Source organism: Lissotriton vulgaris, chromosome 3_1 (assembly GCF_964263255.1).
Source record: "Lissotriton vulgaris chromosome 3_1, aLisVul1.2, whole genome shotgun sequence".
In the NCBI taxonomy this organism is placed as follows: domain Eukaryota; kingdom Metazoa; phylum Chordata; class Amphibia; order Caudata; family Salamandridae; genus Lissotriton; species Lissotriton vulgaris.
Genome location: NC_141689.1, coordinates 38,430,748 through 38,446,426, shown reverse-complemented (window position 1 = coordinate 38,446,426; position 15,679 = coordinate 38,430,748). Strand labels below are relative to the sequence as shown.

General features: G+C 43.4%; 1 protein-coding gene across 1 annotated transcript in view; it reads left to right on the top strand.

Moving 5' to 3' along the window:
• LOC147725884 (long-chain-fatty-acid--CoA ligase ACSBG2-like) overlaps positions 1-15,679 on the top strand; it is a 428,421-nt gene that overhangs the window by 249,556 nt on the left and 163,186 nt on the right. The window contains exon 10 of the mRNA XM_086960024.1: positions 6,490-6,707. Coding sequence (XP_086816150.1) covers positions 6,490-6,707 — 218 coding nt within the window. The remainder of the gene's footprint in view (positions 1-6,489; positions 6,708-15,679) is intronic.

Below are 15,679 nucleotides of genomic sequence, written 5' to 3'. Positions count from 1 at the left end.
CCAGATTTCCCACAGTACTACAAGTATCGACCACATCAGCCACTGCAATGCTGCCAATACTGAACAACAACTTTGCAGCCTGGGGCCTCCTGTCTCAGGAGAGGAGTTTCGCAAATTCATGGTCTAACTGGGCATTCACCACCGGAAAATAATGCCCCTGTGGCCACAAGCAAACATCATGGTGAAAATATTCATGGGAAACATCAAGAAAGTAGTCCAAAGAGCAAAAGCGGCCCAGATCTCTATAGGCTAGGCACTCTGTCAAAGATTAAGAGAATACCGAAACACACCTCACAGCTCCAAGAGACGATGCTCAGCAGAACTGCTGCTGGGAAGAACAAGCAGTACAGGATTGCCCCAACTAGAGGCAAAAGCACCGCCAGAACACAACAGCATTGCAACAAGAGATCAGGAAGTAAAAAACAAAATGAAACTGTATGCAGACGCTCTGAGACATGCCACATCATCACAACTGAGGCAAGGGGTACTCAATTTTGGTGCGCCAACAACAAGCAAGAAAATCAGACAGACCTTTCTCAGGTGATCTGCTAATTGTCAAACGGCCAATGATAAGAGCAGCATCGGGCCCTTGCTGGATGATCAGGATTAACTTGCATTTCAAGGGACTAAAGACATCAGATGAGGACAGAGGAGATAAAGCATCCAAAAGCAATGCAACACATGACAAAGGATAAATTATGGACATCAAGGGAATGATACCCCACAACAGCAATAAACAAGAAGAGGTACCAAACCAAGGGCCTGAAGGGTTGTGCCCAACGAGAGTAAGCAGAAGACCAAAAAGACTTATTGAGGAAATATAGTGGTGGGGTCAGCAACCACTATCATCTCTCTCTCTCTTTATCTCTCTATCTTTCTTTTCTTTCTTTCCACAAAAGGGGGAGATATTGTGACCTGGGGCAGAGAGCACTAGGACCATGCACCCCTGTCATGGGAAGGGTCAGCAACCGGACACCACTTGCAGTCCGGGAGTGGGGATCGGCACTGTGGTACCAGGAGGGCAGGAGGAAAGACGTGCCTGTGAGTAGGAGCGAAGACCAAGAATAAAGAATAGTTACCACATACCTCATCTGAGCGTGTTCATGGGACATCGGGGACACAACACATTAGTTCTTTTACTTACATGAAAAACTCAGTGAAGCTCAACTTCAGATTCTTCGTGTGTCATTACAATAGCTGAAACTCTCGCAATTGCGAGACCTATTGCATTGCAAATGCTTGTTTTTTTCATGTTTTGGTATTTGCACTAGACTGTGCTCTGAAGAGTGTTTCCCCAAGTAATGGCATAGACTTGAACGGTCAAATGCGATCCTGTTCTATCAAGATGGACTCTAGTAGAAGCCCCTGCTGACTCAGACCAGAAATTCCACTTCACCAGATGCCCCTCTGTGACTGATCCAGCTGGCAGTCCTTCTCTTTTCATCCCCTCAGACTGTCTTTTGGGGCCCTTTTCATCACAGGGTCTGGGAAGTCTGAAGATTCAACATCTTTGGAAGAGTATTTTTTCAGTGGCAACTTAGGACTGGATATCTTGGCAGACTGGTTGCTCACAACGGTGACGGACATCCCATACTCAGAAATATAAATGCCATAATATCCAATGGTATTTATATTTCGACGGATAGAATATCTGTCACCATTGTGATGGGGTAACCCGTCTTCCAAAACATACATGCAAAATAGGCGTGCCAAGATGTTAGCGACTGAAATCAGTCGCTAACATCGCTATCTCCTATTACCAATTTTTGGAGATATTCGCGCTAAGCGCGAATATCTCCAAAAGCTAACACCTGCCCTGAGCAGTTCTTAGCCATGTTATCCAATGGGAGGTGGATAACATGGCTAAGAGCATTAGCTCGGTAATGCATGAATATCGCTGACTTTTCAGCGATATTCATTCTTTGCGGCAATTTTTATCGCATTTGCGTTAAACCTTGGTAATACCAAGGTTTATTTGCGGTAAAAATCGCTGCAGCTCAGCGGTAAATTTTTGTTTCTAACCAAGCAATAGCGATAATTATCGCTATTGCTTGGTAATATGCCCCTCTGTCCACAAAGATCTTCATCCACCTTGCATCGAGTGCTCTGTGGCTTGCTGTTTTGTGAAGCTGCTCAAGGTCCTCTCACGACTCCTGTGCTTCTGGCCTGTGGGTCCATATGAGGGCCAACTTTGCTTTTCTTGGGTTCTTCTGGTTTGTCCAGGTTTGCCCTGACTCCCCTGTGTGTGGTGAGTCACCTGGACGTTGCTGGTCCGAACCATACACTTTCTTGACTTCCTGCGTGGGTTGCCGTTGCCAGGGCTTGTTGGTACTCAAGTTCAAGTTCAAGTTCAGAGATTTGTATAGCGCACTACTCACTCGACATCCTTCATGGGACATCTGAAATCCAGCTCTTGGTCGTCCCCAATAACGACTGGTCCCCGCAGCAGCAGAGTCAATAGCACCATCAATTATCCTGAAGCACCAGACATTGGTGGGCATTCGTCTGCCGAGCCCCTGGTCACTCTCAAATGACCTAGACTCTGTACCCTCTGCTTTCTGGTACTCCTCAACCAGAATCCACTTTTGGATTCCAACGGATATTCTGCACCCTTCCAGCAGTGGTTCTTCTTCAAAGTCCTCTATTGACTTTGAGGTTTCCGACACCACTTCACACCCGGCTTCCCTGGGTTAGGTAACTTGGGTACTTTGGTATTCACGGGTGGGGTGGCTCTCCAAACTTCTTATTCCACAGGGTTTCTTCATAGTCCACTGGGAAGGGTCCTTAATCTGTAAAACTCCAATTGAGACTTCCACATACAGTTGTAAGGAGAACGTGGTCGTGTTCCCACACTGCACCTGTCCTCCGTGGGGTCCCTATCTACTCACCTTGGGTGGTTCCTTGGGGTCCCAGCGATTCTACGTCCTCTCGACATCGCCCTGACTCGAGCCATGGTTCTTATACTACTTTCTTAGTATAGGCCGACTCTATATTAGTGCTATTTACTGTCATTCCTTTGCTTAAGTATTGTGTGCTTTGTGTCTATCTCCATGTCAGAGATACTGTAAAGTACTAGACAGTGTTATATAATAAATACATATATTTTATAACTAGTGTGTGGTTCTCTTTTAATTTAATCTATACTATAAGATTGCATTCTGGTAATACAAGCTGCTTTACACTCCTTCAAGACTAAGCCTAAAGGCTGCTCTCCACAGCTACCAATAGCTTTCTAAGGTTGTCTGAGACCTCTTAAATCACCATCGAGCCCAGGCTGGCCCTGGCCAACTGCTGAATCCCACATTTTGGCAAAGGTCTCGGAATGACGAACCTCTACCTCTATTATTTACCAACTCATCTCCTTACGATGCACGACTGGTTTAATGGTGGCTGGTCCGACCCGGCGTATCGTTTGGAACTTCACACCATGGGCTTCCCGTCTATCCAGGGGATGCTTTATGGGGCCGTTGTTCCTCGGGCTATCCCTGAGGTCACGTGCGGAGTATTCCTGGCTTGGTGTGCATCACTACGTCATACTCACTGGGCAGGGAGGCTGACTCAATACACTCCCTTGTGGTGTGGCACCAGGCTCCTTGAAGTTGCCTCCTTGTCAGGGCTCCGGTAATGGGATATCATCGGGGTAACCTTGTTGGGTGACGTCGGGAGCGGTACTCATATTCGATCCTTTCAAGACCTACAGACTAGACACTCCCTGCGTCACTCTCAATTTTTCCGATATCTGCAGTTGCGCCTCACCCTTCACTCTCACATTCCAGATGGCAGTTCACTGCCCGAATATAGCCCGCCTGAGGCGCAAGTTAGGACCGGCGATTTGGGGAAGGGTGGGATCTCTCAGATCTACTGTTCACTCACCAACAATACCCCTAACTCCCTTTCCCTACTCCGAGACAAATGGGAGGGCTGGCTTGGGGCTCTGGAGGATGAGGATTGGAGGGATGCCCTGATTTCCCCTAGAACGATTGCGGTGTCAGCGAGGCTCCGCCTTGTCCAAGTTTATTTCTTGAATTCCGCCTATCTTACACCCCTACGTCTTCACCGCACAGGGCTTCAGCCTGATGCCCACTGCCCCCGCTGCTCCCACCCCCACGCCGACTTCTACCACATAGTGTGGTGGTGTCCTGAAATACAGAGGTATTGGGAATCTTTAACACAAGACCTGACAGGGGTCCTGGGCTGGGAGGTGCCTCTTGATCCCATATGTGTTCTGCTGGGCATCACTGACGAATTGGATGGCTCCAGGGCTGAGAAGCTATTCCTCAATATAAAGCTAGTGGTTGCCAATAGGTACATTGATGCTCACCGGCTGGACACTACCGCACCCACTCTAGGGCAGTGCGCAGGGGGGTGGATTGGTGCGCTGCGCAGGAGCGGCCTCTTTATGCCATCAGGGGATGTCCTGAGAAATTTCGCCGCATGTGGGGCAAATGGGTTGGGGTAATAGAAGACTGATCTGGAGTGGTCAGCCCTTCAGGTCGACGTGGATACGTAATTATTGATTTACTTGTGTAGCCTCGATGTCACTGTGATGTATTTTTTCCCTACTCTGACAATGTACATTGTAGCTCTGAATGGTGCTCTTTGTTGTTACATTCAAAACTCGATAAAATTGATTGTCAAAAAACAAAAATCACCATACGAGTTGTCTGCACTGGTGCAGGGTGCCCACTTTTGTTAGTGGACAGCATATACCAGGCTAGCCTCTCACAACTGCTGACATCATAGACATACTTTTTCACTTGTGCATCAGCGATCCATGACAGTGTATGTCTTTGTTTGCTCTCTTCCTTGTCCACTCATTTCCCATCACATCATCATTAGACCAGGCAGCCTACCTCACGTTAAACTTTGGTCCATTTAATCATATCTGTGACCCACCTTTTTTCATCAAGGACTCTTAGGGGCATATTTATGACGTTTGTGGCGCAGGGCAGTGCAGCCATTAATCTTGATGCGCTGCCCTGCGCCACAGGAAAGGGCAGGAAACTCTGCATCTATCCAATATGGTGTATTCCTATTCTTTTTCCTAGCGCTGGCGCCATTTTGGCAGCTTAGCACAAATGCAATTCAGAAAATGGGGTGGTGATGGACAGAGTATCTGAATTAAACAGAACACTCGTACCCAGTCAACAAATCAGGGCTTGATCCATCACCGTTTTTTAGCTCACTGCACCATCCCAGCTCAGAACCTGGCTACATGCAAATTAGTCTGTCCCTGGCCCAGTGCATCATGGGAACAGGGCAGACCAAACTACCAAGCCAATTCTTATACTGGAAAGGAAACAAGCTTCCGGGGACCGGTTTCTGGCATTACAGCTGTCTTCGGCAGGCAGGCACCCTTCTGCCATGGTGCAAGGGTGTCTTTATAGTAGGCAGGATTGTTTTTGTGCAGGAACGGACATCATCCTGCACAAAAACAATCCTGATCGGCTTTTATTTCTTTGTATGGGTGTTGCAAAATGCAGCACACCCAGAAAGAGGGAAAAACTAGGAGAAATAAAAATGTTTCTCCTCCTTACTGCTCTCCTGGGAAGGCAGAAGATTTTGGCTCATTCCCAGGTTCACAAGTCCATGTAAATCTTGGGTTGCATCAAAATCCATGGGAGTTGCGTGGGAACACAATGGATGCCTTCCCAGGGCAGAGTAATGCAATGCAGTGATTTGCGCTGCTCCAGATTTATGAGGCCACTTAGAGCCAGGCAAAGTGGCAATTTAACTTAGCAGTTTGCATCACACATGTACCATATTGCATGGTGCAAACGTGACGCAAGCCTTCCATAAATATGCCTCTTCGTTTTTTACCAACGAATTGCAACTAGTCTCCTTGCTAACACCAGTCCCGGTGCAGTGCATTTCTCAGTCTAGATTAACTTTCTCCGTACGCAAAATAAACCCAATAGACTGACGCCGGTGCCATTGCTACATCCCAGCCAGTAATCTCTTTAAGTTTACCAATCACATCTTCCCAAATCTTCCGTATCCCTACACGGTCCACTCTAGATGCAAACAAATACCCCAAACCGTTTTTCCTACAGCGAGGGCTGATGATTGCGGACCAATCAGTGATCAGCAGCCCCATCTCCTAGCAACAGAATCTGTGGGATGACTAGGCTTCTTGATTAATGATTTAAAATGCAAGAATTAGCAAATGGAATATGTTACACATTTACTATTTACTATTATCTGCTACAAATTATTATTCAAATGTGATATATTTGCATTTTTGGTGCACTGTCAACCTCCAATAAAGCAAACTTTAATGTCCAATTAAGAATAAATGAAGCACTGCAGGGGGAGAAAGTGAATAATGTACTTTGAGTCAGAGCCTAAAGGGAGGGAGCATCACCAATGATTCAAATGAGTGGATCAGACCACTGGGTTAGAAGTAGCAGGTCTTAGAACAAAAAAGATACAGTTAACTGCAGTTAACTCTATGTGTCCCAGTCATACTACTGCATTATCTGCCAACAGCTGTGGTAAGGCTCTCCCAGGATGCAGGACCAAGATACATATCCCAGACTGCGACGGTAACGGGGAGGTCTACTTCGGCGGCAGAAACGTCTTCATGGGCTACTTGAACATGGTTGAAAAGACAAAGGAGGCTTTCGATGAGGGAGGATGGCTGCACTCCGGTGACATTGGCAAGTTCGACCAGGATGGCTTTCTCTACCTCACTGGGAGAATCAAGGGTGCGTATTGACTCTTAAAATCATTTTTGTATCCCAGATAAGAAACCCACAAATATTGCTGATGAATGTTTTGTAATAAAGCAGCTTTTTCCAGTAGTGTTAAAAAGATGCACTAGGGAAGCATCTATTCATTGTATGTAATTGGGTTACATGTTGCAGAGTGCAACAGATTGCGTATGCTGTCTGGTGTTAAAAAGATGCAAATGCATACAATACCTCAGTGAGTAAACAAGCTCCACATTGGCACAAAGATGCGGGCATGGTAGTCAACAGATCTGGAATATGAATATAGGACTTTACAATGCAAACAATTACAACGCATGCTTTTCCAACGTGGTTTTTACATTGCAATTCCCATTACATCGCTTGATTATACAACGCAGGCCATTACCGCGCATTTTTAAAAACTACCATTACAAGGCATTCCATTACAAGGCATATCATTACAACGCATACCATTACAACGCATAATACTTTTAGAGCAACAGTAGGGTAAGTGTTGGATAGTGTAGGAGTAAACATTACTATTCCAACTCCAGTGAGTGCAACAGTAGGGTAAGTGTTGGATAGTGTAGGAGTAAACATTACCATTCCAACTCCAGTGAGTGCAACAGTAGGGCAAGTGTTGGATAGTGTAGGAGTAAACATTACTATTCCAACTCCAGTGAGTGCAACAGTAGGGTAAGTGTTGGATAGTGTAGGAGTAAACATTACTATTCCAACTCCAGTGAGTGCAACAGTAGGGTAAGTGTTGGATAGTGTAGGAGTAAACATTACTATTCCAACTCCAGTGAGTGCAACTGTAGGGAAAGTGTTGGATAGCATAAGGGTAAACATTTCTATTCCCATCTACCCCAAAACCCATACCAACCCTAAAACTAAAAAATCTCTATTACTCACCTTGTAGTGCGTTGTAATTGCATGGGTTGTAATAGTATGCTTTGTAATGGCATGCATTGTAATGGCATGCAATGTAAAGGCAGTTGCATTGTAACAGCTGCGTTATAAAAACAGTGCAATGTAATGACTGCGTTGTAATGGATGTTTCCCCATGTCTGCCCAAAGGTATGTTGAAGAAGGTGATTGGAATACAAAACTTAAAGCCTAGTTACCACGCCGAGCTTCGGGAAGGTGGGGAATGGACTTAGGTTATGGAATGAACATACTAAGACTTGGACTTACTGGGATCGTTGGATCCCCCTGAGTTCTAAGCCCCCAAGCCTTGCTGAGCTCCTGTGCAAGAGGGATCTGGTTTACAATCTGGATACATTCCTAAATTGTATTTCTTCCTATTTAGATAGTAAGCATGGCAGATTACTTTTGTTATCCAAAATATTGTATTATTAATATTTTGGTAACATTAAAGATACACGCCGGAGCAAATAGGTTGTCACTAAGAGATTAAGCTGCAGGACATTGCTGTCAAAGTGTAAAGAAGTTCAATGGTGAGTTGTAGGTAAAATAAGTATTTATTGTAGAATAGGATCCCATCCACAGGATAAACTGTCACCAGCAGAAAGGTCCAGGCTTAACTGCCTGCATACTCTAAACCAAACAATATCAGAACCTGTACAGAGCATTCTAATGCATGTGGCAACCTGGCAACAAGCTGCATTAGAAGGATGCCACACATCTCCCTTCTTATAACAAATAGCAATATACAGAAAAACATTATTTTACAAAATCATTTAAATGAGTAGGTACATGTGTAATCCTTGAAGATTTCCTCGCGATGACAGGACCATTCACGGCCCGATGAGATGAGGTACCAGTAGATGAAAAACTTGGCACAGGAGATTTAGAGTTGTCAACAAAGTCTTTCTTGGTCACCACAACCTAAAACCTTGATAACTTGTGTAGGTTTCAAAAATGAAGCAGATAACAATTTGTTCTTCTTACATGGATTTTTTATGAGAACCCAATCACCCACATGCACCACCGTTTGCTTCACAGAATTTCTCAAATCATGAATTCTCTTCCTAGCTTGAATCTTTCTTTCCTGACCTACCTTCCACTCATCATTTCCTGTTAATACTTTCAGATGTAAATCATTTACCCAAGGCGGAGTAACCAAAGTGTTGGGACACCTACACCTGAAGAGCTCAAACGGTGTTTTACCCGTTGTGGCATGTGGTGATAACCTGTAAAACTTAACCTTTTTAAAAACATCTTATCTCCAATCTGAACCTGCAGATTTAGACATTCTAATTGTCTCTTTGAGCACACGGTTAAATCTCTCCACAGTGCCATTCGTCTCTGGGTGGTACAAAGAAGATTTTTTATGTTTTATACCACGTTTAGACAAAAATAATTCCATTTCCCTAGAGACAAGTTGACTCCCATTGTCCGTTAAAATGATGTTGGGAATACCCTCCCTAGCAAAAAGTTTTTCTAAAAAAACTATCACATGCTTAGATTCTATGCCACGAGTGATGGCAATCTCTGGCCATCTAGAAAAGAAATCTATTAAAACTAGAACATACCATTCAGACCCTGCTGAGTATATAGGCCCAAGAATGTCCAAGCCAACTTCTTCCCAAGGCTTGTCTGGAAGTGTTCTGATAATCATGGGCTGGATTTTGGGTTTTGCTACCTTCTCACTCAAAGCACACTCCATGCAATCAGGGTGAAATTGACAACAATCGTCACAAATGTGCTGCTGTGAAAAGAAAATGGCTGCCACGTTGTCGTAAATATGTCATGACGCTCCTGCGTGATGAAAATTACCCAGGAGGCTGTCCGTGAGGAAGAACACTGTGGCGCTCCGCTGGAATATCGGCGTCCGTGAATGAGGGAGAACGTTGTTGCGCTCGAGCAGAAGGCACGGTAAGCTTTTCAAAAGATGCCTATGCTAGGGCTGAGTTGTTCACTTCTTGTTATGTTCTGGCAGCTCAGGAGCGCTTAAAATCACAAAACTGAGCAACTGAGCGCTGCGCTTAAAATCACAAATATGAGCAAGTGTGTGCTGTGCAGAGAAACACTGCTAAGTGGTCTGGAACAAAACAAAAGAAAAGCGCTTTTCCCAAAGCTCCACAGACTAACAATCAGCCCAAAATGTCCTTTTGCTTGAAAAGAGCTCTGTCTACAGAAGTTAGACACAATATCCCAGCGTACCACGTAGAGAAAAAAAATGGTTTAAGGGATATATAAATAAATAGAAGCTGTCAAGAAAGTAATTCCTTACTCCATGAAAGACTGAATCTCTCAAAAGCTTGAATGTATTAGTTTGAAAGTTTAAAAATGACAGTACCTTTCATGAATTTTCAAAATAAAATAACAGGAGATATCCTTGTTGAGATCCTTTCTTCTTTTCTTCATAAATCCCGTCCTGTCGCCAATGTAAAGAAGTTCAATGGTGAGTTGTAGGTAAAATAAGTATTTATTGTAGAATAGGATCCCATCCACAGGTTAAACTGTCACCAGCAGAAAGGTCCAGGCTTAACTGCCTGCATACTCTAAACCAAACAATGTCAGAACCTGTACAGAGCATTCTAATGCATGTGGCAACCTGGGAACAAGCTGCATTAGCAGGATGCCACACAAAGGTAATGACAAGATCCAACAGAAAAACCACTGAAGGTTAGGGAAGGTGTGAGCTAGTGTGGACCTGGTCAGACTGCAGGAGGATGATCCTAGTAAAGAACATATGGTAAGAGCTTGGAGGAAGAGATGGGAGAGGGCTCAAGTTTCAAAAATCAAGTATTTTATTATGATTTGGAACTCAAAGAGGTTCACATTAATACAGGCAATAATGTGCAAAAAGCAATATAGAAACACATACAGTAAAATGAATATAAATTAATAACGTGGAGAAGGAAGCCCTGCGGCTTGCTACCATGTGCAGCTTTTAAGACACAAGAAGCAGATACAATGCAAATGCACAAAGAAATCGGTTAGGCATCATAGTGTAGTTCTTGAAGAATGCAGGAAACAATGCATTCTTAATACAGTACAACTGATAAATAGTGCAAAATGGGAGAGAAAAGCTAAGCAAATAAAAAAGGAATTCATTCAACTTTGCAAAGCAATACTAATGCGATACTTCCATAATGGAATACATAAGGCTTTATGATGACTATGGCGGTCCATCGGACCACCGAAGCCATGGTGGCAGTTTGGGCACCTCTGCACCGGCGGTCCGACCCCCCCATTACAACCTGGGCGATCTGACCGCATTGGCATCGCCACAACCGCTAGGGATCAGGGATCCCTGGTGATGTTGCGGCGCTCTTGAGGCCGCAATAGGCTTTGCTGGGCCGCTGCCGCCCCGCCAAGCATATAACAGGTTTTCTCACCACCAAACTTTTCATGGCGAACCACCACGTAAAGCATGGCAGTGATGAAACAAAGGGGGCCCTACAGGGCCCCATTGTGCCTCTTTGCCATGGGGTGCATGCAAGCGTTCACATGTTGACAGTGGAAAAAGTTTAAATTCAAGCACACCGTTAAACCCAGTTACCAGACCAGATCCAATGCCCTTAAAAAAGCGCACAATAAAACTTGTTGTAGCTTTACAGATGGTCTGTATGATGCTGGCAAAGTGCATTGGATATTGCGTCTGTAACAGCCTTAGAATCTCTGAAGCTTTTCTGGTTGTTTGTAGGTTAAAAGTCTCAGCTGCTGATGTCAAAGGGTCTTCTTTTTGTAACACTATTGATACTCATTTGCTAAGTTTGTCAAAACTTATTTCCTTCAAACCAGGGGGCACCTCTGATTACATGTTGTGGGTACAATCTTTTTTCATAACACTTTGTTGCCTTAGAAACTGTAATCACATAAACGTCGCCAGGATCCAGCCTGCAGCAACTGATGTTAGCCAACATTAAATAAGAACAGTTATTCAAGAGTTCAGGGTGCTGCAGCAGTTTGTGCCAACGGTCAAATATCTTCCTTTTTTGATTTAAAAAGAGGAGTTCGCCAAGGCTGTCCCTTATCTCCCTTTCTCTTTAACCTAGCATTAGAACCCTTTCTATCCAAGCTCCGTCAAAATCCCTCCATCCATGGTTTTCAACTCTCAGACTCCCACATCAAATTAGCCGCTTATGCGGATGACATTCTGCTATTTGTCTCCAACCCCTCCGTTTCCATTCCTGCTTTTCTCACTGAAGTCCATGCTTATTCCCAAATATCTGGCTATAAACTTAATAATGATAAATGTGAGATCCTCCCCTTAACTAAATTTACGTTCAAACCCGATTTTGCCGCCTCTAATTTCACATGGAAACCCTCCAATATCAAGTACCTTGGAATGCATGTCACCCCTACCATCCCAAATACCGTTTCCCTGTGCATGTCCAAATGTATTCAAAAATTAACGGATCTCACATCCAAGTGGCATCCCCTTTACCTATCCTGGTGGGGTCGCCTTGACACTATTAAAATGATGTTATCTCCCATTGTTCTCTACACCCTCTCCAATATTCCGGTGCCTGTCCCCTCCAAATTTTTCAAAAAGATCAACTCTATTCTAATGTCCTTTCTTTGGAATAAAAAGAAGCCGCGAATGTCTCTAGCACGTCTGATTCGTCCTAAGTCAGAAGGTGGGGCCAACTCTTCTGACTTCCCAGCCTACCACAAGGCGTTTCAGTTGAGACAAGCTTCTTTTTGGCTACAAGATTCTGACACCCCATGTCCTCTATGGACCAAATTTGAACGCCTTCTTCTTTCTCCCTTCTCCTTTGCTGAGTATCTTTCCTTCTCCCGCAAACCCACCTCTATCTCTACTCCGATTCATAAGTTTACCACTAAATTACTCCTCTCCTCTACGCACTCTCCTCCCACTACCATTGCTGATTTCCTTTCCTCTCCCATATGGCATAACACTTCCTTACTCATCCGTAACAGACCCTTTTTCTGGAAAACTTGGCATGCTCGAGGCCTACAGTGGATCTCCCAACTTTTTTCTCACTCCTCTTTCTTATCTTTTGACACCCTTCGCTCCTTCTATGACTTACCTACTTCCTTCGCACGCAAATACCAATTGCTTAAAAATATAGTCCTAACGAAATACAACGACCTCTCTCAACCCTGCCCTCCTCCTGCTCCATCCACCACCACTACCGCACTTCATTCCTTCTTACGCACTACACCAAAAGCTACTGCTATTTATAAATACCTTCACGCTGGTGAGACTCCGAGACCCAAATCTAAAGTAGAAGAATCTTGGGAGCATGATTTGTCTGTCTCTTGGTCGGTTTCCTTCTGGGACAAAATCTGGACCAAACTTCGCAAATCTTCCAGAGCAGCAACCCTTACTCAGACTTTGTTCTTTATTTACAATAGACTCCTCTTCACACCCTCTGACCTTCACAAACGCTTTCCTACTACTCCCCACACATGCTGGTCTTGCTCGTCACCACAAGCCAATTTATTTCATATGTTATTTTTATGCACTCATGTTCGTAATTTTTGGATACAGGTTTGGGCTCAAATGAATTTAATTTTTCACACTTCTATCCCTTTTTCTCACACACATGTTTTTATGGGTAGTCTCTCTCCTTGTTGGGATGGCATTGATCTAAAACCTCAGATTGCTGATCTATTACTTGCCGCTGCCTTCCAACAAATAACAGTCAACTGGAAAGACTTCTCCAAAATTTCCTTCAAAGCATGGTGGTTTAATGTATGCCATAACCATAGACTGGATACTGCCCATGTTTTCCCGGCATGTATGGCTACAAAACGCATGGACTTATGGACTCCCGTCACACTTTATCTGGACTCATGTAGTAAACGCTTGTTTCACCCTCCGCCTCCACAACAGGAAGTTTCTAAACCTCCTTAACTGCCTGATACATTCCACTCATCCTTCATTGTACCGGCTTTATTTATTACTTTCCAATGTTCTCATGTTTTTCATATTTTATGCTTACCGTATTTTTTCTTTGCCTTTTCCCTTTTTCTCATCTTGTACCCAGATCTATTTTACTATAATGCTTGCGTTTGTATGATTGTATTATTCTGCTTAGATTCTTACTCTGACATCACGCTGTACTTTGTTTTGACACCTGGTTTTCTTTTTTATTACTATTAATAAAAAATTTCTTGAACTTAAAAGAGTTCAGGGTGCCTGGCGATGGATGAAATAGGGGTAACCAATAAGAAACAACTGAGCCTGGGCATCAAAGTATTACACATTCCATTGAACGAAATGGAATCACACAGCAGTGAGTGTCCCAGAGGGTTCCTGCATCTTGAAAAACTCATAAACATGGGATCATCTACATTTACACAAATCTCCAGGAATGAAACAATTGTGAAATGTGCATTTTCTTATTCCAACCTATTGATGTCTAATTTTGAAAATGAAAAGTTGTAATAGTCCAGGATAAGACTCCTTATATTAACCAGGTGGGAGTTCATTTTTCACTTATGGAATAGGTGTTTCCTCTAATTTTTCAATGTTTAGCAAAGGAGAGGTGGACTCTTTCTTAGCCATGGTTTTCTGTGACCAAGTCAAATTATAGCACTCAGAATATGGCTGTTTCATTCAAGAGCTGCCAGGGCATCTAACCATATCGACGGGTCTGTAAGGCCAATGTTACCTGTATTATGGATCTTAATTGGGTCAGGCCCTGTTGCTATAATCCAAGTTTTCTTTAACAAGGTCTAAGGCTCAGGACATGATATTATTTAACGAAGATACTCGTTTCGAGAGTGTGTGCATGTCAATAACTTTAAAAACTGTCTATTATTTTCCTGATCTATTTGGCTAATTCTTTTTGCAGCTTTGTTATTCCAAATATTTGCTTAATCCGTTACATATGGCAAATATACTTGTTGCTAAAAAAAAATAGTTTCTGGTGAGACATGGTTATAGGAGGAAGTCAGAGATATCCATGTTTTCCTTAATAAGGGACTAATGTTTTTTCACAGCTGGAAGACTAGAATGTGCTAAAGGATTTTGCACAATTTACCAACACTCGGGGTCAGATGTATGACCAAGAAAATTGCGCCTCGGAAATTGCGACTCTTTTGAGAGTCGCAATTTGTGAGGCGCAATTTCCGATATACAACAGTGTGTTTCATGGAGTCGCAAATTGCGAGGCTCATTAATATTATTGAGCCTCTCGCAATTTGCGAGCCCATTGGGAATGACAGGCTTTCCCAGGTATGGTGGCCTGCTGGGCTCAGTAGACCACCACGTCTGGAACTGCTTTTTAAATAAAGCATTTTTTTTTAATGCTGCCCGTTTTCCTTTAAGGAAAACGGGCAGCATTAAAAAAAAAAATGCTTTAAAAAAAAAAAAAAGAAACGTTTTTGGTTAACTTTTTAAGGGCAGGTAGTGGTCCCTGGGACCATGCCTGCCCTTAAAAAATATTTTTGGAGACTGTCACAAAGTGGACCTCTTCCAAATTGCGACTCCATTACCACCCTCTTGTAGAGGGTGGTAATTTGCGAGTGTTTTGTGACGCATTCATACATTGTTAAGAGAGTCGCTATTTGGTAGGGAATGCCCCTTCCAAATAGAGAGTCTCAAAACACTTTTTTGCGAGTCGCAATTCATTTGCAACTCGCTTAAATGTGTTGGTACATGACCATGCCAATTTTAGCATGCGCAAACGGGTTGCTAACTCGTTTGCGCATGCAACAATTGGTCGTACAACTGGCCCTAAATGTAGCAACTACTACAGGTATTTGACTGTCATATTGTGGATCTAGACTGTTAGCTTTTAGACGAGGGGTGTAGGAAAGGAAGCGATGCAAGCAGGATTCAGAATTGTAAGGCAAAACATTCAGGGGTGAAGTGTGAGGAATTATACATTCCATTCTGAAGCATTATATTGTTATAAAAGTTAGAAGGATTCATTTGTGTCTGCCAGTTAGTGAATAGAGTAGAATTAACCTTAAGTACGGAAGGTTTCCTAAAATCTTTCATGGTCCGAACACCAAGCTGATAGTTTGCTGGAAAACAATAATTTCTTTCAGAATAATACATGCTCTAAACAGGGCTTCCTTATTTTGGATTTGCC